General features: G+C 40.5%; 3 protein-coding genes across 4 annotated transcripts in view; 1 reads left to right on the top strand and 2 right to left on the bottom strand.

Annotated features, from left to right (window-relative positions):
- Nucleotides 1-1,682, bottom strand: part of LOC308093889 (sodium channel protein type 4 subunit alpha-like) — a 55,173-nt gene extending 53,491 nt beyond the window's left edge. Inside the window, exon 1 of the mRNA XM_080440281.1 lies at nt 1,330-1,682. The gene's annotated coding sequence lies outside the window, so the exon portion shown is untranslated. The remainder of the gene's footprint in view (nt 1-1,329) is intronic.
- Nucleotides 1,683-2,868: 1,186 nt separating this feature from the next.
- LOC308094024 (WD repeat-containing protein 48) lies at nt 2,869-15,436 on the top strand (the record flags this gene model as incomplete). Of its 2 annotated transcripts, none has more annotated exons than XM_080440463.1 (18): nt 2,869-2,925; nt 5,626-5,766; nt 5,916-5,994; nt 6,151-6,363; nt 8,274-8,362; nt 8,489-8,590; nt 8,701-8,925; nt 9,077-9,151; nt 9,457-9,559; nt 9,657-9,754; nt 10,139-10,246; nt 10,416-10,512; nt 10,619-10,714; nt 10,851-10,956; nt 11,131-11,218; nt 11,322-11,398; nt 12,114-12,306; nt 13,057-15,436. In XM_080440463.1, the coding sequence occupies 18 exons, from the start codon at nt 2,878-2,880 to the stop codon at nt 13,150-13,152; spliced, it is 2,034 nt and encodes a 677-aa protein (XP_080296589.1). In that variant the 3' UTR covers nt 13,153-15,436. The 2 variants fall into 2 exon arrangements, with proteins under 2 accessions (XP_080296589.1, XP_080296588.1); XM_080440462.1 differs by having other exon boundaries at nt 2,878-2,925; nt 5,919-5,994.
- Nucleotides 13,622-24,780, bottom strand: LOC308094025 (Golgi reassembly-stacking protein 1-like). Its single transcript, XM_080440464.1, has 10 exons — nt 24,626-24,780; nt 23,678-23,758; nt 23,012-23,215; nt 21,939-22,025; nt 21,448-21,578; nt 20,914-21,049; nt 20,471-20,579; nt 19,301-19,444; nt 14,458-18,984; nt 13,622-13,972 (listed from the first exon to the last, which is right to left on the bottom strand). Exons 1-9 carry the CDS (start codon nt 24,686-24,688, stop codon nt 18,107-18,109), a joined length of 1,833 nt encoding a protein of 610 aa, XP_080296590.1. The 5' UTR covers nt 24,689-24,780; the 3' UTR covers nt 13,622-13,972; nt 14,458-18,106.
- Between the last annotated feature and the right edge of the window lie 117 nt (nt 24,781-24,897).

Raw genomic sequence — 24,897 nt, 5'->3', positions numbered from 1 at the left:
GGGTAGATTAATGTGTTTGTAGCTTTATCTTATGCCTTTAATGCTATTTGTTGGCCATGAGTGACATCATGTATTGGTTGTTGTAATGACCCCCTCTCCCATTTCCCCTTAATGTACAGTTGGAGCCAAATTACCTGTGGTCAAGCGGTGTACGGCCACGGGTTGTTCCACGTTATAAATAAATAATAAGTGTTCATAAAGGAGGTCTTTTTCGTGGCTCTTTCCTCAAAGCAGAAATCCACCAGTCATTACAATATGCTTTGTTAAGAGATTATTTAAATATTAGAATTAAATGTAATTTTACCCAGCGTAGTTCTTAAGGTCACTGTGAAGTTTTGAGAGGAGTAGGCCTATGTTTGATGGGTTCTGTTTATAGCCTAACCACCTAGACAGCAGGGATTCGATGGTGAAGCTCGGTTTATTTCCGTGTGGAGAATAAATTAAGAGAAACCATTTCAATCTGATCGGGGCAGTTGTCTGTTCCTTGGGTTAGGAACAAGTTGGGGAAACTATTAAATATGCCTAGAGAGGAATATGACTCCCATCGTTTGCAGTTTGCATTTTGAAAGATTTCATCATGGTGACTGGTGAGAGGATGTGGGAGTGATGGAGTAAGCCTTTAATGCTCAAAAACAAGTTCAAGATGATGATTGATTATGTATGTATGTATGTATGTATGTATGTATGTATGTATGTATGTATGTATGTATGTATGTATGTATGTATGTATGTATGTATGTATGTATGTATGTATGTATGTATGTATGTATGTATGTATGTATGTAGTGAGGCATGTGTGTGTGTGTGTGTGTGTGTGTGTGTGTGTGTGTGTGTGTGTGTGTGTGTGTGTGTGTGTGTGTGTGTGTGTGTGTGTGTGTGTGTGTGTGTGTGTGGGTGTGTGTGTGTGTGTGTGTGTGTGTGTGTGTGTGTGTGTGTGTGTGTGTGTGTGTGTGTATTATGTTGGTGAATATATCCAAAAGGCTATATGATGTTGTGTATCTAGTCTATAGCTGGCTAACAGCTGGCTTATCCTGGGTATAATGTTATGCCTACAGGCTACAGCATATCTCCAGGAGCATATGCGATGTACTTATGCAAGAAAAGCAATTCAATTATTAGTTTATATATACATACATACATAGATACATAGATACATACATACATACATACATACATACATACATACATACATACATACATACATACATACATACATACATACATACATACACACACACACACACACACACACACACACACACACACACACACACACACACACACACACACACACCAATGTGGTAAAGAGTATTAAAGGCTAGGACTTACATGTGAAACTCAGAGATTTAAAGCACAGCTTCCAGAGTTTTGTTCTTCGGCATTTAGAAGAAAGTACAGACAAATATTCCGTGCAAAATCCATGACTTCTTTTCGTGGAAAAATTCCAATTGATAGTCGACCAATAATACTCCAATCAAAAGAGTTGGAAAAAGTGCGTGTTAGTGGAGAGAAATCCGACTGACGTTCTGTTATCACGACTTATGATGACTGACTTCCAATTGAATTAAAAGTATTCCTGTTGCCCTTGATTGAGTCATTTTGGACCGCGGTTATTATGCTACAGGTGTGATGATGACAAGTTGTCACCTCAAAGAACGAATTCCCATCCATTTGCCTGCTTGTTCGTGTTTTCATCCATCCATAAACAGAAAGAAAGGTTCCAAGCCTCGCACCGTAGACACTACACTACAGACAGGCTGGTGCGCAGTTGCGCAGCAGGGGACCGTGGTGCCAAATGTGCCCTTGAGCACTTGAGCAGTGGGCTGGGGGGGGGGGGGGTTGTATGATTACATGGATGCACGGATTACATCTCGCCAGTGGTGTAAAGTAACTAAGTACATTTACTTAAGTAAAGTGTAGGCCTACACTTTTGAGGATTTTTTTTTACTTTACTGGAGTATTTCCCATTTTCTATAGGCCTACTTCTACTTCTACTCCACTACATCTCAGAGGCAAATATTGTACTTTTACTCCACTACAATTATTTGACAGCTTTAGTTACTATACTTTGCAGATTTAGATTATCATCACAACACATATATTAACCACTAAGTCTTCAGCCCTATATATATTTCGGCCGTTTAAAAATAGCCGATCTACAAGCTCACAATGCGTTGCCATGCCATGCATTGTGAGCTTGCAGATCTGCTATTTTCAAAAGATTTTAGACATTTTTTACTTCTTAACTGCACGAGTATTTTCTACTTTTGGTACTTTAAGTACATTTTGATACCAATACTTTTGTACTTTTACTCAAGTAAATTGTGTATAGCCTACCTTACTTTTACTTAATTGTAACAGCTAGTATTCTTGCAGTATACTTTTACTTAAATAAAAAAATCCCACCGCTGCATTTCACTTTGAACTTCGATCACGAATTGTAAGCGGCAATAGAAGACTAGACTATATTCTGGATTACACATTTTTAACTCAACTCGAGCATTCTGTTTTAGTTAGCCTACTTTCCACCACTGCTCTCAGGTTTCCTCTCTCATTGACACCAAAACTACTGCACTGCATGGGGCCTCGCTGATTACACAGCCTAGCTGGAAGTTAACCAATAAATATTAACTTAAATATTGAGCCTGTAATATTACAAACTTTACTCTTTTCACTTCGGAAGGAGAACCTCACAAAATTCACCACCGAGTCCGACCCTCAGCATAGCATGGGTCTTGCTCCCTCTACTGGTGAACTCTCCACACGTCCACGATGAAGGAACAAGGGCCCAATTAAGACTCCGTTTCCCACAATGCTTAAAAATCACATCTTTTCCCCGGATGTAGCGTCATAACACATTGACTGTCAACATGCAAGATGGCCACCCATCACAGGCAAAATGCTGCTGGGCGGAGAAAAGTACAGGTACATTGTTATTACTGCGTTTGTTGGCTGAACGTTAGGCAACGGGCGCCTGATGGTGTAGAGCGTAATAAAGTTCTCCACGGTCACACCTGGTGAACAAATCAATACCTGGCCTGCTAAGAGCAGCTGTGGCTGTTCACCCAATCACGACTCCAACCCCGGCTAACCTAGCTAGCTATTAGGCTAACGTTATTTAGCGTCTTCTGCTAACGTTAGCATCTTAAAACATGGGCGGTGCGTTGCGGCTTCTTCTCAGACGGTCACCAATAAATAAACAACCGTGTGTGAAGTGACCGCATAGTCCTAATAACACCAGGCCGGGTTCGTTGATGTAATCTAGCGTTTGGGTTTCGCAGCATTGACGTTGCAATCGCTGCTGCGAGTGGGATCGGTCTAATTGCTGGAGTAATGCTCCAGTTCCATGCTGTCAAAACATTGCAGAGAGTGAGAATCATCACGTCTCCTCAGATCAGGGGTCTTCAACGTTTTTTCAGGCCAAGGACCCCTTAGCTGGGCGAGAGATGCAGCGGGGACCCCCACTACATTGTTAACAATTGTGCTGCAGATTAAACTTTTCCATAGATTTCATAGATAGTTAGGATTCTTATTATAATGTTTTTTTTCCAGATAGTTTTAAACCCTCAATATTTAGTCAGACGTTATTGGCTCTGTACTTGGTCTGCTCTTTTTCCCCTCTACACAAACTAGCAGATCTACAAGCTCACAACGCCTTGTAGCGCGAGGCATTGTGGAGCTTGTAGATCTGCTATTTTTGGCTAAACGTGACCCATCACACAAAGATTTGGTGGACCCCCTGTAGTAATTCCCCGGACCCCCTGTTGAAGACCCTGCCTCAGATGATCGCTGCTTTGCTTCCCAATTCAGTCAACTTGCATTGTTGTTGTGTAACTTATCTTACAACCTGCCCCTGCAGCGCTATCACGCCACGTTACGTGTATTGAAATATCGCATGTAATATTACAGTGTTATTGGTTAAGGTGCAAAGCGATTTCGAATGTATTGTAATGAGTCTGTCTTGTCAGTTTATAGCTATATATATATATATGGTATATATATATATGGCAGGTTTAATGCCACTCCAGAGGAAGAGAGATATTGTCTGTTTTGTGAACTTGGGGAAATTGAAAATGAGGTACACTTTTTGTTTTATTGCTCAAAGTATGATGATATAAGAGGGGTATTTGTGAATAAGATGTCTTCTATTTGTGGAAATTTCCTTGAGTTGGATGATTATGAAAAAATTGAGTTGTGTTTTGTTAAAGGAGCTTTTGTTGTGGCAGATTTTATTTGTCAAGCTTGGGAGAGAACTGAAGACAGAACAGTCTGTATAATTCTGAGGTATAATTCTGAGATGTAATTGAATGTACTACGTGAATACATTGTAAAACATGTTATAAACGTAAAATGGGGTCTTATAAACCCATGAGGGTTGGGCGCTTTGTGTGCAGGACACAGATATAAAATTATCTATCTATCTATGGTAGTACACGGCGGATTTGTAGTGGGTGGGACGCCTCGCCCCTTCCCCTTTTGAGCGGGCGCCCGCGCGGGGACTTCTTTCTTCTGCATCAGAAGAGTTAGGACGTCACATTATAATACAGCCCGAATACCGCATCTCAGCACCGGCCATAGTGGCGCACCTCGCTAATCATTAAACTCCCAATCCACTACTACTGGGAGTCTAGGTTCGACTCCCGCTTGGGACAATACTTTTTCAAACAACCTCAGACTACTTTTTTCGCCGATAAAGTATAGTTTTGGACCGGACCGCGACGGAGGGGCGCAGTCTCAAGCGAACTTGAGCCACGAGAGGCACCACCGAGCGCGCCGAACGTTGCGAAGTTTGCTTTGAGCCTACTCAGCCCCGTCCGAGTTATGTACCTATAGGCACAGAATAGTAAATGATGTTGTGTCCCAGGATTTACACAACTCTCAACTTCCGCTACAAATCCGCAGTGCAAAGCTCGCCATATTATATGGCAAGTATGTCTTTTTGTCAGCAAGGACTCGATACACTGTGCCATTTTCAAGTCACAACAGGCCACAACAAATATTTTATTACTAGACTATTTTTTGATATAGTGGGATGTGGTCGTTCAAGGTCATGGTCAATTATTGATGACAATTTAGGCATTTAGCACATATCCAGAGCAGAGCTACAAGTGCAAAATCAGAGTAATTATTAGTGGCATGAACCCTAGTCAACACAACGACAGAGAAAATGGTCAAGTAATTAGAGAAAATACACAATTAAAAGGTTCAAAGTACCTTGGATACCAGGTAAACATCAAACCTAGTATTTTGTCTAAACGTGTTGTCTAAATAACATTGTTAGCATTTGAGGTCAAGCAAAGAGTATGTCTAAATAAGATCAACATGCATAGCATATGATATGTGAACAAGTAACTAATATACATCTGCATAGTGCAAGTAGCATCTTAAAAAAGCAATACACATTGTTGTACTGAACTATTAATCCTAGAAGCATGCGATGATGGGCTATGTCCGTTTTCAGGATATTATTGAGGTCATCTGGCGATGAGCCGCATGGCACAGCTATGCACATCTCTTGGTTGCCCTTGTTGGCTCATTGTATTGGGATGGAAGTGTGATGTGAAGAGGAGGTTGTTGAACTGGTGTAACTGGAGCTCAACACTCAAGTCTTTCTTTGGATTTCAGGTGTCATATGTCATTAGAGATGAGGTGGAGAAGTACAATCGGAATGGAGTGAATGCACTCCAACTGGACCCTGCGCTGAATCGGCTCTTCACAGCTGGAAGGGACTCCATCATCCGGATATGGAGTGTCAATCAGCACAAAGTACAGTCTCTTCTTAGTCACTTAGTACAACATTTACATTAGACTTACGTCTTTATCTGACTTACTCTAAATCATATAAAACATTTTGAGCTGGCACTTTGTTTTAGTGGTGGACAACAGAAAAATCCTCATCTTTTCTCTCATTATAGCAGGATCCGTACATTGCGTCCATGGAACACCATACAGACTGGGTTAATGACATTGTTCTTTGCTGCAATGGAAAAACATGTGAGTCTGATAACTGGTCACTTTTCCCACTTATATCCCATTTTTGTCTTTCCTCCTATATTACAACCCATACAGTTGTTCCTATTATTCTACTATGCAGCTAACAAACCAGGAGTAGTATAGTCTTACTCTTAATAGCATACTCTCCTTTTTCAGTAATCTCTGCATCCTCGGACACAACAGTGAAGGTGTGGAATGCACATAAAGGGTTCTGCATGTCAACGTTACGGACACACAAGGACTACGTGAAAGCCTTGGCCTATGCTAAAGACAAGGAGCTGGTGGCGTCAGCAGGACTGGACCGCCAGATCTTTCTCTGGGATGTGAATACACTAACGGCCCTCACCGCCTCCAACAACACTGTTACCAGTATGTACAGATGTTCATTTTGACAGTGATGTTGATTATCATCTTGCCTTGGATGTTTGTATTTGTTTGAAATGATCTTTTCCCGAATTAACTTTTAGCTCACCAGCCAAATGCCAGACATAAAATAGCCGGACAAAATATAACGGCCTGTTTTTGCGTCTCATATCTTGCATACATTTACTGTAATCTGCACAGTGCATAACATTACATTACAGTCATTTAGCAGACGCTTTTATCTAAAGCGACTTACAATAAGTGCATTCAACATAGGTAGGGAACAAAACTACTAATCACCAGAAGTCCTAAGTGCATTTTCTGCTAAAACAAGCAACCAAGAGTATACCTAGCGCTAAGGTAAAAGTGCAATATATCAGCTACCTACTTTCTTAAACAGATGAGACAAATAGCAAAATCAAATGAGCAAGAGCTAAAACAAATACGTGTATCGACTAAACAAGATCCAATAAAACAATACAATAATAAAACAAGAGTTCGTACAACTAGTCAACAACAAGCAGGCAAGGCAAAGAGGAAGGGTAGTGTTTTCTGAAGAGGTGGGTTTTTAGTCTGTGGCGAAAGATGGGCAGTGACTCTGCTGTCCTGACATCAGTGGGGAGTTCATTCCACCACTGTGGAGCCAGAACAGAAAAAAGTTGTGACCGTGTAGATCGGCCAGAAGGACCCTTGAGCGACGAGGCAATCAGTCGCCCCGAGGTGGCAGACCGCAGTGGTCGGGCAGAGGTGTAAGCATCGACCATAGCCCGGAGGTAAGAAGGAGCTGTTCCTTTCACTGCCCTATAGGCTAGCACCAGGGTTTTAAACTGGATGCGAGCCGCTACGGGGTGCCAGTGTAGAGAACGGAGAAGGATAGTTGTGTGGGAGAACTTGGGGCGGTTGAACACTAGACGAGCCACAGCTTTCTGAACAAGCTCCAGAGGTCTGATGGCAGATGCCGGAGCACCAGCAAGGAGGGAGTTGCAGTAGTCCAGGCGGGAGATGACAAGAGCCTGGATGAGCACCTGGGTTGCCTTCTCCGTGAGGAAGGGGCGAGTCCTCCTGATGTTGTAGAGGAGGAATCTGCAGGACTGTGTCACAGATGCGATGTTTGCAGAGAACGACAGTTGATCGTGATAACAAATCAGTGGTAGTAAAAACTAAAAACAGTGGTCAGATCTGATTTTTAAGGCACAGTCAAAATTAAAAGAATGGAGTTGAAACTGACACAGTAGTTTTTAAATGAAACCGGACATAGTAGTTTACTAGTTTTAAAATTAAACCATCAGATTCCTTCTACGGTCACTGGAAAGACATTTAGTAAGTGAAGCATTGTGTAATGTTATTAATTATGTATAAAAGTTTGTCTGCATAGAAGATATAGCACATGCCAGCATAGTAACCAGCTCAGTGGCCTTGTGGTCAGATTGTCTGCCATAGTGAAAGTAGAGAAGTTACGCATTATGGAGCATTCAAACACTAAGATATTAAAAGACGAAAGATCTTTCAATCTTGAATTACAGGTTCACTTATGAGCCACCAAGGCTGATATTTTGTTATGAATCTTACTTGCATTGTGCATCAATGCTATATTTTATTGCAAAAAAAGTTTGTCTTATGAGCCAGCAAGGTTTATATTTTGTCACAAATCTTATTCGCCCTGAGCCATCATTGTTATTTTATTGCAAAAGGTCGCCCATGTAATGAGCCAGTAAGGCTGATATTTTGTTTGTTTTGTAAGTGATGTACCATCAAAGCTGTTACCAAAAAGTCAACTGCCAAAGTGTCGAGTGGCGTCCAAAACTTACATGCCAAATAAAAAAATCCACCTGCATTTGGCTGATGTTCATTTCAGATCCTGTTCCTGGGTGATGATATGTCAATGTAACAATGGACTCACTTTGTTTATACAACAGCCTCGTCGCTTAGTGGGAACAAAGACTCCATCTACAGCCTGGCTATGAATCAGATGGGCACCGTCATCGTGTCTGGGTCCACAGAAAAGGTCTGATATGAGACCGGTTTAAATGTCAATTATTCCCTTGCCCCTCTCTTCCTCTGTCAGTCTCTGTGCAGGTTCACATTATACAGTGTTTGAATTGAATTCCTGATTTTCTGATTGTATCCTTAGGTGCTGAGAGTATGGGACCCTCGAACATGTGCAAAGCTGATGAAGCTGAAAGGACACTCGGACAACGTCAAGTCACTGCTATTGAACCGAGATGGCACTCAGGTGCATTCACACACCTGCGACATCTACAACAAATGACAGATGGTCGATCAACATTTTTATGCTAATGTTACTGTCCGACTTGAGCTTGATTATGTCGCCTTTGTCTTCAGTGTCTATCAGGCAGTTCCGACGGAACCATACGTCTTTGGTCGCTCGGTCAGCAGAGGTGTATCGCCACCTATCGGGTCCACGACGAAGGGGTGTGGGCCCTGCAGGTCAACGAGGCCTTCACACACATTTACTCCGGAGGCAGGGACAAAAAGATATATTGCACTGACCTCCGCAACCCAGACATCCGCGTGCTCATCTGTGAGGAGAAGGCTCCTGTGCTCAAAGTAAGGAGCCAGTACAAGCACAATACTTGTTTAAACACTTTCAACAACCCCACAGATAAACGTCAGTCATTCCTATCATCGTATGTCATTCTATCCATTGAAACTCATTCCTTTTCTTTTCCTCTTATCTATCTGTCTCTCTCTTGCACAGATGGAACTGGACAGATCTGCTGACCCACCACCCGCGATCTGGGTCTCTACCACCAAGTCATCCGTTAATAAATGGGTAAGCATGCGTGGCTCGTCTGAGATCATCGGGGGGAGCTGTTCGCATAATGACACTAATACAATACAGTGCAGATAAAGATCTAGTTTAATGGTTATCCTCCCGCAAATCGTACAAAAAATTATCTAAAACCTGCTTTGTGATAGTGTTGTAGGTGATGACAAAAGTTAATTGTTGTGCATTAGAGTAATCATGGTTGTCGCTGCAGCGCAATGGAAGTGAAGGGATTACCAACAATCGAGGTATTCTGTAATGCATCATTCATGTGATGTTAATATTTTATGTGCTTGTCTTTGTCTATGTAGTCTCTAAAGGGAATGCATAACTTCAGAGCATCGGGCGAGTATGACAACGACTGCAGTACCCCTCTGACACCGTTGTGTACACAACCCGAGCAAGTCATTAAGGGTAAAGCCGGGTGTTCATCATTAACATTGCATTACATTATAAAATGCATTTCTCTGAATTTATGTTAAAGGGTGACTTCACATTTGTGCTTTTACAGGAGGTGCCAGTATTATTCAGTGTCACATTCTGAATGATAAGCGACACATACTCACCAAAGATACAAACAACAACGTGGCTTTTTGGGACGTCCTGAAGGTAACCGGTTGAATCCATGTCTCTCAGACATGTTATTATCCTCTATTGCTGTTTTTCCCAAGCAATGGGTTGGGACTCATTTTTATGGGTCCTAAAGTAAAAATCCCTTGAAAGGATTTTCAAAAATGTTACCAAAAAAGTTCCATAAATAAAAAAATGACGTGTGAAAACATTCGATCTACAAGCTCACAGCACGTTGACGCATTGTGAGCTTGTAGATCTGCTATTTTCACTATTAAATGGGGCTTAAGTGATTAATTTTAGTAAGTTTGGGTCCCAGGGAGAGACAACATGTATTTGGGTCTCAAGCTAAAAAGCTTGGGAAACACTGCCATACTGTAACCTGCAGTCAAAACTGTACTCACGTGTGCTTTCCTGTGTCAGGCCTGCAAGGGTGAAGACCTAGGGAAAGTGGAGTTTGACGAAGAGATCAAGAAGCGTTTTAAGATGGTCTACGTGCCAAACTGGTTTTCCGTCGATCTAAAAACTGGGGTAAGCTCCAACTTTGGGGTTTTGTGAACTACTTATACTGACTGTGCCAGTAAAGATGTTCTGTCTCACTTTATGTCGGAAGTACTTAGAAAAACGTGAACGTTGAGATCGATTTGGGTATATTCATAATTTTTTTTTACTTTCTGCTTTTGGCTCAATGTTGAATTAGATGCTAACTATCACGTTGGATGAGAGTGACTGCTTTGCTGCCTGGGTATCTGCGAAAGACGCAGGATTCTCAAGTTCAGATGGATCAGACCCAAAGTGTATGGTTTAAGATCTAATCATGTTAATCGTATACAGTAAATTAAAAATACATTTTCATAATGAGAACTTGCATAGTAAATGCTGTTGGCACTCTGTTCTGTGTAGTGAACCTGGGTGGGCTGCTGCTTCAGGCGTTGCTGGAATTCTGGCCCAGAACACACATCAACCCCATGGATGAGGAGGAGAACGAGGTCAACCATGGTTAGGAGACAGATTACTATCCCTATGTCACACCTCATTGGCAGTGAAGTAGCAGAATGCTGCCATTAGAGCCAGGTGTTTACATTTTACAGTGTTTCTTTGTCTTGTGATGAATACATGTCTTTTGTTTTTTTAGTGAACGGTGAGCAGGAGAACAGGGTCCAGAAAGGAAACGGGTATTTCCAAGTGCCACCACACACCCCAGTCATCTTTGGTGAAGCAGGCGGCAGGACTCTATTTAGGTACCATGTCTCTATATTACTGGTATCTGATTGTAATCTTGGTCAACGGGGAACCAGAATTCATAGACTGTGCACTGGGGTGTATGCACATTTAAAATTAAAATAAACATCTTTGAAAAGTTATTTATGCTGGTTGACTGATTTTACACTCTGCACATCATGTTTGTATTCTAGGCTGCTATGCAGAGATTCAGGTGGAGAGACGGAGTCCATGTTGTTGAATGAGACTGTTCCACAGTGGGTCATTGACATAACTGTAGATGTAAGTATTTGTGGACATGGCTCAAACTGCACCTTGAGCTCTACTAAAGTCTCTACTAAAGTCCCATTAATCCCATGAATTAATTTTTATTTGTCTCTTGCAGAAAAACATGCCCAAGTTCAACAAAATCCCATTCTACCTCCAGCCACATTCTTCCTCTGGTGCAAAAACTCTGAAGAAGTGAGTTGCTTTCCTATACTGTATGTGTTGAAAGCTTGTGAAGCATGTAATTGTTCAGACCCTCTGACACGTTTAAAATCACATAATGCATGGCCACACATGGGCAATGAGGTTGGTCTCTCATGTGTTCCATCCAGTGGCCAGCGCTGCATGCCGAGCTGTTTTCAAATGGGATTGCTGCATAGTGTTGAAAATTGAATGTAATGATTATCCAGGTTTTTGGAAAATGGTAAATAATTGATGTGGAAAGATGATCCAAGGATTGCAGGGTGAAGTTATGACCAGCCGGTCCGGTTCTATGTTAAAACCTGTTTAATTGATTTAACCATGCATACGGGCCTTTTAACCATTTCTTTTTCCTACCGTCCTACCGACTTATTTTCTTATGTTATCATTGTAAGACCATATTCTTTGCATACACTCTTTTTTTTTACCACTGCACTGCACCCAGTATTTCTCCTATAGTCCTTATGGAATAAGGACTAATGTTAAGCCCAGACACACCGCACATATAGCTATACATTTTCAGCTACTCTCTCATATTTCACGAATTGTGATATCGTCTGTTGAGAACGATGAGCTAGTCAAGAGACCGACCTGCCCAACCACTGTTGGTATAACATCAATCCAGTCACAAAACTCATGTCTGGAGAAGGAATGGAATATTCAGTGGAAAATGTTGAATAATAAAGAGTCTTATTGTCAAATCCATAAGGGACCGTCTGTCGGCCAGTGACATGCTGCAGGTGAGGAAGGTCATGGAACATGTGTATGAGAAGATCATCAACCTAGACAACGAGTCGCAAACCACCAGCTCCTCAGCCAACGACAAACCCGGAGAGCAGGAGAAGGAGGAAGACATGGCCATGCTGGCTGAGGAGAAGATCGAGCTGATGTGTCAGGACCAGGTGAGAATCACAAACACTTTCCTGGCTTGAGCCTAATGAATTTCGTTGCCGTCAGGTATGTCCAAACTTTTCAGAAAATGGAAAGAAATGACCTGTATTCCAATGGATCCACTGTAGTTATTATTTAGTCATAATTTCTTGTTAATACTTTTCATTGGTTCAATATTTATAAAAATCCACTTAAACCACTTTCACTTAAAACTAATTCTAAAATAGCATATGCGACGCGTTGTGAGATCGTAGAACCCACCTGCAACATGTCTTGTTCTACGTTTCTGAGATAATGGACAGATTCTTTTTAACTGACCACATTTTTGGAAATTTTACTGCCTCTGTCTAAATGGTTTAATTGTATTAATATATTTAAGTCCTTACCATGATGTAACTCTAAATATTGGCGAGATATCTTCAATAGTTTCACTCTTTTAGAACACAAACGAACACAAAGATGATTCCTCCAATGTTAACATTACGAAACCCGACAGCATCTTTTAAAAAAGATTTTATTTGACAAAAATATCAGGTTTTATAATGTGAAACATTGGCAGCATCCACTTTGGTGATCATTTTTATGTAACTTTGAGACCTGTTTCCCTATGCAATGGGGAGACTATTTTTAATTATAAAAACGATTGACTGAAGATACCTCACCAGTATTTGGAGTTACATCATGGCAAGGTAACGACACACACCTTTCCTTTAAGCTTCCTCCTTCATTTTACCAAGACTTGTTTTCCCTCTATCTCTCAGGTTCTAGACCCCAACATGGACCTGCGAACAGTTAAACACTTTATCTGGAAGAGCGGAGGGGACTTGACACTTCATTATAGGCAGAAGTCAACGTGAAACCCCCCTTTACTCCCCACCAATGTGACTTTTAAAAAGAACTCTTGTCATTTGCCAATCACCACCCACCTCTCGACATATAGTACCCTCAACCCCATTGTGTGGTCAACAACAGAGCGTGGGCGTATCAATGATGACCCACTGGGAGATTGGTGGCCATTTGAGGACGTAGCTCATGGTGTCATAGGGAACTCTGGGCCGGAGCAGCAGCCGGGACGCTTGGATGATTAGGTTGTTCTTCTTTTATTATTCTCTTGCATAATTGAAGGATTAAAATAAATGTTTTATCTAGCGCACTCATGGATTTATATTTTTTATTTTTGTCTTTTTTCCCCCCCACATCTTCACCTGTTTGTTTGTCTCCCCCTTCCTCCCAATTGGCGCTTCTTTTTTTTATTATATAACTGATATTGCCAGTATAGGTTTTGTGTCTCCAAAGGAGTGTGTATATGCACATGGATGTAGTAGACTAATTAGGGCTGCACAATATTTTACTTTTCATTGCACATCACGATGTGCACCTGCGCTATAGTCACATCGCAAGACGTGGAATTTTTGATATTTTCTAATCAATCAAGGCAAATTAACACAAACCTGGAATGCTACTTCTTTTTACTGCTTGAGAAGCACAATCAAGAATATTTAATTAGTAGGCAACCTAGGAAGAGAAATGGGAGTTAGAGAGCAAGGAAGCTTGTGTGTGCACACGCCTTTGTGTGTGTGTGTGTGTGTCTGCTCTGGGCACACTGAGACATGCTTGCGGGCTCAGTCCGTGCAGGCTGAGCACAGCAGGCAAGAAAAGACTCACTCCACCCTTTTGCTCAAACTTAAAGGTAGGGTAAGTGATATTTTTGGGTTAAAACAAAAAATATTTAAAAAGGGTTAAAGCACTATATTCTGATAGTAATCATTGCTGTAGAGTGTATGTTCAGTAACAGGAGTCTCCTTGTCTCTCCAGCTCTTTAATAAACAGAAAATACATTTTCCGTGTCAAAATCTCAGTCAATCAGGAGAAAGTACCCATTTTTAAGCTTCATTTTTATAGTGTTCCACTTCCAATTTTGCCTGCTCATTTCTTAGTGTCATCACTTCCAATTTCACTTGTTTAATCTATATCCTGATTGAGTTCTCTATCCTGATAAAATTGGAAATGAAACTGAGACTGAAACGAAAATGCATTTTCTGTTTTATAAAGAGCTGGAGAGACAAGGAGACTCCTTTTACTGAACAAACACACTATAGCAATGAGTACTATCAGAATATAGAGCTATTTAACACTTATTTTAACCAAAGAAAATCACTTACCCTACCTTTAACATAACTAAACATTCTCTGTAAGAACTTTTCACATGACGACAATGAAAAGTTAAATCTATGTAAACAGTGGCTCAAAAGTCCTAGGCCAATGAAGTGTGAGGTATTTTTCCTTTCGGACTATTACTCCTCTTATTGCCAGCTTAAGAAAATGCACCTATATTAAAGCCAAAACCCTTAACTAGTAGTTGGTTTTGCTTTTATTTAGCCTGTTATTATAGCATTCTGTATATATGCGTGCACGCACGTTTGTTCAGTGCGTCTTGGATCAATGAGTCTTTGCGACCAAGACAAGTCTTTTTGGGGGAGGTTGCTTGACAAAAAGGTGCAGAACAAGTAGTACTACTTTGCTGCTATTTACAAATGAGGTTTTGTGGAATAACACCGTTAAATTACCTACAAGTAAGCGACTTTGTCACTGATGTTAATGACCTAATTTATTTAAGCTTCATTAGTTTACTGTGCTTTTAGAGTACAGAGACATAGCCTCCTTTAATCTCCAGCCTTATTCCATGACGTTAGATCATTGAATTGAGCCTGGATTGATGGAAGCGTAATTACTAATACAAACAATACTTGAGGTATTTTTGCTTAATCAGTTGGCACCAGTCGAAGTATAAATGCAATGGTGTCTTTGTTGGTAAGTCAACTAGTGTATTACCTACCTAATTCCCCCTCCACAATCACTTCAGAAGAGTAGTCACATAACATGCTATTGCTTAGCGCATTGAAATCAATTGTATCGAATCAAAGTTAAAGAGAAAGTACAAAAAAAAATCTTCAGAGTAAAAAAAATATTTTTCAGCTTTTTTTTGCAGGGGGACAAAATATCACAATGTGAGGTTTATTTTTCCAATATCGTGCAGCCCTAGTTCTAAAACATTCCAGAAACTATCCTCGTTCTACCAACACTCCACCGGCTATTACACCTGTCACCAGTTAGGAGAACACTTTGGTCTATGGGTATTTTCACAAACTCTCAAAGCAATCAACCTCATCTGTCCTGTTCTTTATGGCATCCATCTTAACTTGAGCCTACCTTGCGTAGAGATTTAATTATTGCAGAGCTTAAACTTAATCGACAGAAGCAATTGTCCTGAGTGTCTGAGCGTTCTCATTTTATCCGTGCTGTTAATCAGTCAACAGAATGTTCATTTTTGTTTTGTAAATATATGTACAACATTATTTTGATTTCTGTGATGATTTTTGTTGGGCTTCCTTCTCATTTTTATTTTGTTGTACAGTTTAAAAAAATCTAAACTAACATTTATTTTTCCTATCCCCTATCCCTCCCTCCTGGATGTTAAAATGGCATTAATTATTCTCACCACAACTCAGAATTAGCAGTTTTACTATTAAGAATGTTAAGTAGCTGTCTGAATCATCTTAGCAATCAGGAAAGTATATATCTTTAAAAACAATAATGCCTGATTTATACTTAGTTTGTGTGCCGGTGTCTCACACTGAACATAGCAGATCTACAAGCTCACAGCGCATCGCAGTACGTCACATTGTGAGCTTGTAGATTATGTCGAGGTATTTGCGGTGCATAATTTAAATAAAGTAAAAATCAGGCAATAACACATGCTTAACTTGCTCTGTACTCTGGATCATCAGCGGTGACTGCTGACATGAGGGCTGTACCTTCTGTATGATATTCCATTTAGATCAAATAGAAATTCATTTAAATAGAACTTGAAGGGGAATCTTGAAACCATAAATGGATCTTCATCCACTGAGGTAAATGTACCTCAAAGTGAAGTAGTGATGCCTATTTCTTATGCTTGGTATGCCACCAAGTGTATCGGCGAACCTGTTCGTTGTACATTTTATGGAGTAATAATCTTCCCACAGAGAATGTGCTTATGTTGTAGTGGCACGCGTCAAGTGAGCCCTAATTGGCCAAAATGGGTTGTTATACCATAATTTAGACCGTTCACATTACCTGCAATATGTACTGTATACCCTTGTTGTAATAACTTGTGAATGATGTATATTTTAGGCATTCAACAAAGAAATAAATTTGAATGGTTTAACAATGAGATTTATTGTAATTATAAATGGGTGTTTTTTTCTGAAATGTAACATGTATATAGTTGAGTTGAGACATAAGGTAAACAAGGGACAAAGAAGCTTTTTTTTTGTTTTCTTTTTTTGTTCCAGTGAATTGTGATTCATTCAGCATCAAAAGAGAAAGTTCATCCATTCCACACTCATCAACAGATTATTTGTCTGCACTCATTCCTAATAAAACACTATTCATTGATAAAATATCTGCAAAAATACTTTTTTTTGCCCACCTGGAAATGTGATAAACAGAATGTTCCCCATAAAGAAAAACCCATACTTTAATATTCTAAAGACAGCAGTGCAACTGATACCTGTAACTACCAACATATGAAAGGTGTATCACATGTATCAGATGTCCAATATTACCATAATGCCTGTTGCCAAAATGTCTACTCACTAACATTACTCTAACGTTCAACTATTGCATAGATAAAATAAACAGGTGAAAGACAAGTGTGTATCAACAGTAATAATGGCCTCTACTGGTTTCCTTTAAAAGGTGTATGGCAGAATAAATGAATGGAAATAGACTGTTCAAAACATAATGAGCCTGATACAAAAACATGATTAACTGACCAACGGATTTACCCAAAACTATAAGTGGATTCCTGTTTCAATTGTAAACACATCAAAAGCATGCTTGGGACAAATCTAAAAGAATGCTGCATCATGTCCTATAAAGCTACATAAGATAAATAAAAACCTCAACTTGGTATGTCCAAATTAGGATAATGTATATCATTGAACAATAAAACATAACATCAGTGGATTCAAAATTGCACCATAATGTTTAATTTATAGCCGATCTACAAGTACACAACGCATCACGATGTGAGCTTGTATAAATCAGGCTTAAGATGTACCCATAGTATTTGTAGTGAATGACTAAGCAACAATGTCACTTGCCAAGTTCTAAACTTTGCAAACCTGTGATATGGAGATTAAGGTGCAACTGTGCTTTGAAGTAGTGAAGGAAGGTATATTATTAATGTTTCTATGATGCAATATTGCTAGTGTTAACAGATGTGTGTCTTTGGAAATATTCAAGTAATTCCACTGATGTATCAGAACTAGAATAATTGACTATATTCACACAGTGGCCATTTTGCTCTCACGTCATATTTGCGGGTGGGGAAGAACCCGGGGTGGCATTATTTCATTAACTTAATAGCAAAATGGCCACCGTGTGAATATGGTGAATATCTAGTTATCCATATAAACACATTTTACACACAAAACCCCCTCAAGACATTACCTTTTGGCTTACCGATCACAAGTATCAGTATTTTCTGTCATTATAAAAAAAAAAAGAGTAGAGATATTATTAGCGCTTCTAAGTATTTCTACTTCTCTGAATGATTTTGCCAGGAGCTATAGAATTATCTAAAACTTATAAAAACTGACCTGGTACCAAATGGGACAGTGCAGCTTTTCCCTTGGTCTATCCTGTGTCTCGCCTTTTGTCAAACCCTTAGTGTTTCCCTAAAAAAAATACCCTACAAAAGCCCCACATGATTGTCAAAATCACAGTAGATGTTTGTACTTTCTTCACACCCTGACACAAGCAAGCTTATTCAATGGTGGGGTCTGCAGTCACCTGGCTGGGTTCCCCTCCCTCCTCATCCTCATGGAGACACGGATCTGCAGCCATCACTGGTTCAGGAGCCGCAGGCTGCTCTGCTGAGCTCACAACAACACTCTGCTCTGCTGAGCTCACAAGAACACTCTGCTCTGCTGAGCTCACAACATCAGACTGCTCTGCTGAGCTCACAACAACACTCTGCTCTGCTGAGCTCACAACAACACTCTGCTCTGCTGAGCTCACAACATCAGACTGCTCTGCTGAGCTCACAACAACACTCTGCTCTGCTGAGCTCACAACAACACTCTGCTCTGCTGAGCTCACAACATCAAACTGCTCTGCTGAGCTCACAACAACACTCTGCTCTGCTGAGCTCACAACATCAAACTGCTCTGCTGAGCTCACAACATCAGACTGCTCTGCTGAGCTCACATCATCAAACTGCTCTGCTGAGCTCACAACATCAGGTTCCACAACGGCCTGAATGAGAGCTTCTCCTGCTGAGGAGGACTCTTCGACAGCCTGCACAGGGAGGAGGTCAACAGGAGCCGAGGAAGGGGAGTCGAGGGCCAGCACAGGAGAACTGTCAGGAGGAGGCTCTGGGGTTTCTAAAGATACTGCGTCCATGGAGGGACATGGGACTTCACAGGAGTCCACAGGGAAGCTGGCAGACTCTGCGGGCAGGGCTGCGTCCTCTGTGAGCTGCTGAGATGAATCGACATCTGGTACGGGCGAGTCAGAGGATGTGGCGACGGAGGCGAGCGCAGAGTCGTCATCCATGGCCGTCTGGAAACTTGGCTCCTGTGGCTCAGTCCAAGACTGGCCGTCCACTGAAGGTAAGGGAGACTCACTGTCCTCCAGCGCCTCTGCACCACAGCAAAGGGGGAAGATTTGCATCAAGCAGTCATGAGTATTCTATCAATACAATTTTTTAATGCCACCTACAACATATTGCTTTGATGACATCTGTTGCTATGTGATGTCTCTTACTTGCACAAGAGATGCTTATGTATATTTGATACTGTTTTCCCTTTATCTAACTTTTTCCTTTGTTTCTTTCTCTATTCTTATGACTATATTTCGTAACTGTTGGAGCTTGTATGGAAAATAATTTCACTCACTCTTACACCTGTAAACTTGTACAGGTACCTACCTACGTAGTACACAGCTGTGGTAACTTACCGATGCCCGAGATGTCGCTGTCCTTCTCATAGTTCACGGCCAGCGAGGTGTTGGTCATGTCGATGGATGACACAGACAGGTCCAGCCTGTCCGCCAAGTCTGAAGGGTCAACGCTCATCATAGCCACCTCTGACTCAGAGAAGCCTGGAGAATCAAATGCATGGTGAGGGCAATGGTGGAAGAAGTGCTCAAATGTTTTACTTAAGTAAAGTATCAATACCACAAACTAGAAATACTATGTTACAAGTAAAAGTCATGTTATTATAGGCTTAACATTTAAAGGGTCTACACCATGAAAATCACTTTTTTCTTGTTTTTTTGTATTTTTTGGGGTCCCCAGTGTCTCTTGTACCCCAAAATTCAGTCATTCCTTCTCATTTCATGGATTTCCAGAAATGTTTATGAGGTCACAAACATTATTGATGGCAAACCCAATGTTAAATGAAAAGTGCCCGAATCGCTCCGAAACTTTTTCTACCCCCCCTAAGTGGGGGTCTACGAACAAATACTTCGGGCTCTGATTTTGGCTCCGCCCCCCGGAAGTGGGTGAAACAGGCACCTCAAACACTTGGTGGAATTGTTCAAAAATGTTCAAAGTGTTTTTTTTTCGATTTTGTATTTTTCTTAGATGCTTATTTTTATGCAGAATTTTTCCATTTTTTTTAATTTTTAAAATATTTTTTTAAAATATTTTTTTTTATTAACAGACACAATTGACTTGGGATGAGTATATCTGAGTGATGATTTAGGCTCAAACCTTTTGAAAAAGGTTTGAGGGACATACACCATATGATATTAAATATTAAAAAAAAAGAAAAAATCATGGTGTAGCTCCTTTAAACTACCAAAGTAAAAAGTACTAAAAATACAAAAATAGCTGCTCTACAAGCTCACGTGGTCGGCTATCTTCAAATAGACAAAGTATAAAATAGTGTCCTAAGAGTCTCCCGATCCATCTCCCAGGGGTCTAGCGCATTGTAAAGGGCACAATAAAGGGCATCGTCGTTGCTTGGTTGATACCGTCAATAAACCTCTCAGACCTACTCATTTACTTAACACAATCAAGAGCTCAATTCCATTATGGTCCTTTGGGGAGGATAGAAAGACAGACATGCACGGGCCAGAATGAATGCATGGAAACTCTGTTGGCGCTGTTGATCAGGCACTCACCAGGGTCCATGACCCTCTGGATGGGTGGAGGTAGTGCATCATCCTGGAGGGTGACGTGTTCCAGGTCTAACAAATCGTCACTTTGGCTCGATGCGGCCATCAGAGGTGCCTGGGAACACATAGATGTTCATCCCAACCCCCGAACAAAATTACTTAAAACTAGAATTGGAAAAAACATTTTTGTTTTAGTGTGTCAAAAATATAAAAAAATAGAGATCAATATAAGCTTACAACACGTCGCATCGCAGCGGCTATTTTTGCTATTTTCTCTGACCTTGTTGAATCAAAACTAAACTGAAATTGAAAACAAAAAGTAATAATAACCATGGCCCAGAGCGGCATCATTTCCGGCTGTTCAGCAAAACACAAGTAAAATCACACAAATCTCTTGACTGCCACTGCCTTTGAAACAAGGGAATGCTTGTTTGCTGATATCACCATACCTCAGTGAATCCGTGGGTAGGTATCTCTGTGGGAGTGCTCTCTGCAGGAAGAGGAGAAGGGGAGGTGTCTTGCTTTGACACATCAGGACGAGCTGGGATTCGATGCAAGTAGCCATAGCCAATGCCACAACCCAAACTAAACAGAAACATTACACTGTTCAGACTGATTGAAACAAGATTCCGTTTAACAAACCAAATAAGATATTATTATTGTCCTCTGTAAATGTGTATATTATATACTGTATGTGTCATATCTGTGGTGTTACATAAAGAGACATTAGAAATGGTTAGTAGATTTATGTGTGTGTACTGTGTTGTTCATTAGTGTAGTTCGCAGTTTATAATATGTCTGGGTAATGCTGATTAGACAGCTATTTTTTTCCTGTCCGTTCTCACAGTGGCAACAGTGGTGAATATTCTATTCGACACACTTACTTACCTGTCTTGGGTACACAAGACCAAAACACATTATCTTGACGCTGAAATTCTGTGGTGTTTCCAATTAAAGTGTAGTTCATACATACTGTACAGTACCTGCCCTCTCCACCCCAAGCTCCATTCGGTGTGACCACCACTTCTCGACAAGCATCTGTCTCTGTGTTGTACACCAGCAGCTTCAAGGGCTTCCCTTCATGGACCTCGATCAGGGAGAAGAAGTCTTCTGACTGGAAGCATAAAGAATTAACTCCATTCTCTAAATACCCCAATGTAGTTTTGCACATACTGTACTTCCCCTTATAAGTGTGTAAGGGTACCGTATATATGTATATGTATATATGTTTTGAATATTAAATTAACAGCCGCAAATTACCACTCATCTTTCAAATATGACCTCAAAGATACAGCTTGTTAAAAAAAAAAGACACAGCTTGTATAAGGGAAATACTATGCTAATACGTGATGACCAATCGAAAATTCCACATGGCAGGTCAGTAAGCCAGTGATCACATTTCTGACAACAACATCGTTCGTGACCCAGGTTAATCTCATGTCAATAAAATTAATGATATGAAATATTATCTTACGTCTTGTAACACCTGATCTGCTCCGACGATGAAGTCACTGTGTGGTTGAAGCCCTGCAAGGGTTGCAGGTGAATTGACATCTACATCCTGGGAGGGAGAAAGAAATGTTAAATTATGGGAACATGGGCTGCTGACCAAAAAAGCATTAACCCTGCCGTCCCTATATTTTGGACACATTTTCCCAAAATGTATGTTTCTTTTTTGGGCGGTGAAACCGCCCCTATATGTGAGGTTTGGATATTTGCACACCAAATCCTGCGCTGTGATTGGCCACAAATGTACCCCCCTAACCCTGCACCGTGATTGGCCAATCACAGTCTATTCAGGACTGTGATTGGCTAGGGAAACATGACACATGTGCATAGCCCTATATAAGAAACCATAACTTTAAAAAAACCATAAATGTGTTTTTTTAAAGTTATGGTTTCTTCCATCACTTCTTCCATCACTTCTTCCATCACTGTGATGACCACTGTGACCACACCGCCCACTTCACACTGGGTGTGATTTTTTTCTTTTAAACAAAATTTAAAGTTTAAAAAATTGCTAAAATACAAATAGCCAATCTACAAGTTCACAATGTGTTGCATTCGTCAAACGACAAAGTACACAGGGTTACACAAGTGGTTAAAATTAGATTTTCTGGCACTGTGCACAAGGCAAGCTCTGGGCCACAATACATTTTTGCTAAACTTTTTCATGGTATTCAAACTGAGGATTTCTTTTGTAGAATGTATCCACAACATTTTAAATAATTATAATAATATACAAAACATCATTTTTTTTTTAAAGATAGCCAAAACATATACATATTGTTATTACAATATTGAGCAATAAATTGTTTAACATTGATATCAGATCATGGAACCTTATTAGAACTTAACCACTTAAAGGTGTAATTATCTTCTGGGGTCATTTTAATGTCTACTCTGGCTTTTGTGTGCACCCCAAACAGTTTTTAAATTGCTTGATTCAATATTTAGATACAGCATTTGACATTCATTTGATCAGACACACCCCCCTCCTATAAGCCCAAATACACATTTTTCCTGGATGTTCAGGGACCAACTCACCAGAACGTGCCAGACATTTTCATTGGCTCCTTGGTAACTGCAGAAGCGGACGCTGGCTCCTAGCAGGCCCTGTCCCCCCCACATGGTGCTGGGCACCACCTCCAGGTCTCGGACATTTGTGGTCTTAGTGCTGTATACCTCCATCCTCACCCCCTTCTCCATGTTGGCTTTTAAAAGCTCCTTCAGCTGATCATTCTCCTGGCTCTGGTGCACAGACATAATGTAGGAAATAACAATTTAAACATAACTACTTTAGCACATTTAAAATGTAGTTATACCAAGTCGTTTACACACTTTAGGCTATAGGACAAAACTCCTTTGACAGTTTTGCATTTGTCCAATATGTGAGTTTATAACTGGTGCATGTATGTATTTGTCCAATATGTGAGTTTATAACTGGTGCATTTATGTATTTGTCCAATATGTGAGTTTATAACTGGGGCATTTATGTATTTGTCCAATATGTGAGTTTATAACTGGGACATTTATGTATTTGTCCAATATGTGAGTTTATAACTGGTGCATTTATGTATTTGTCCAATATGTGAGTTTATAACCGGTGTATAACCTGTACATATTTGTCCAATATGTGTGTTTATAATCGGTGTATACTGTAAACAATGCTGCATGACTGCAGCAGCTGTCATCTTATGAGATAGAACTCACAAGTCTTTGATTGTCAAGGGATAGGATGAAGTCGAAAAAGGGTTCCAATCCTGCCTTTTCTGCAGGTGAATTTCCCTGCACCTGTAAAAAAAAAAAATTATATATATAATAACATAAAGACATGAAAGCGCCCTGGGCTCCACCAATGTGTATATGTCTAGTGTAGTAACCAAACGCTACGAGCTTCAACTGTACATATTACATAAGAACAAGCAGGCTATTACACGTGTTTTGTCTTCTTTAATCCAGTCTTCATTTTCGTCAGGAGGAAAACGATAGCTTTCAGCAACAATGCACATAACACAAATGCCAGCCTCGTATTTGCACTCGTTTTCCTCGTTTTGTAATAATTAAAAAGCTGCACAGACACAGACAGACCCTTACTTTTTAAGGGTAACACAGGCTACACAATGTTCATCTCATTTATTGAAAGAAAAATACATTTCAAAACAAAATGATAGAAATGCACATACATTTCGAACTAACACTGATGTTAATATTATCAGTGCCACCTCATCATATTTTGGCAGACGCCAAGCTGCAGCATTTTAACGTAAAGCCCCGAATACCAAAACGCTCGCCCCAAAACACAGTCACCCCGGGGCAAGTCCGGCGGTATTCACCTGATATTCCTAAACGTAATCTCAGTAAACTATGCCTAAAAACCTAACCTTAATCCTAAACGTTACCTCAGTACAACGGTGACAAAACCTAACCTTATTCCTAAACTTGACCTCAGTGAAACTATGCCTACCAGTACCATAAACCAAACGTATTCCTGACCTTATCCTCAGTAAAACAAATACAGGAGTACAAGAACCGCTGGTCCGCAAAAAAAAAGAAGGGGGGCGAGCGTGTTTTGGGGCGAGTCTTCCGGGTACCTCCTCCACGCTCTGTCTCAAAACAAAATGTACAGTCAAATATTAATATTTGTACAGTTGTTCTTACCCCGTGCACGTGGTAGCCATACGTTCCTCCATCGGACACCTCGGAGCTCTGCGATAAGCCCATCTCGTTTTTAACCCTAAAATATAATAATGATAATATTATGATGCCTACAGAAGCTGCTAGAGATCTATTGACATACCGTGGCCATCTTGTACTTCTCGTACTTAGGTCTGCAGCTGAGCAGTCTAGAGTAGTCGAGCATCGCTGCCAGCGAACGCGCTCGGCGAGGCATCGACGAATCGGTGGTTATTCTGGTTATTAAGCTAGACCAG

This window comes from Gymnoscopelus braueri (assembly GCF_963280865.1).
Source record: "Gymnoscopelus braueri genome assembly, chromosome: 10".
NCBI lineage: Eukaryota > Metazoa > Chordata > Actinopteri > Myctophiformes > Myctophidae > Gymnoscopelus > Gymnoscopelus braueri.
The sequence above is the reverse complement of the archived record's forward strand: the minus strand, read 5'-3'. Positions and strand labels throughout refer to the sequence as shown.

Coding starts and splice junctions, on each gene's coding strand:
- LOC308094025 (XM_080440464.1), bottom strand. CDS start 24,688: ATGGGCTTATCGCAGAGCTCCGAGGTGTCCGATGGAGGAACGTATGGC. Junction 20,580..20,913: donor CTACCCACGGATTCACTGAG/GTATGGTGATAT, acceptor ATGTGTTCCCAG/GCACCTCTGATGGCCGCATC. Junction 19,445..20,470: donor CCAGAGGGTCATGGACCCTG/GTGAGTGCCTGA, acceptor TTGATTCTCCAG/GCTTCTCTGAGTCAGAGGTG.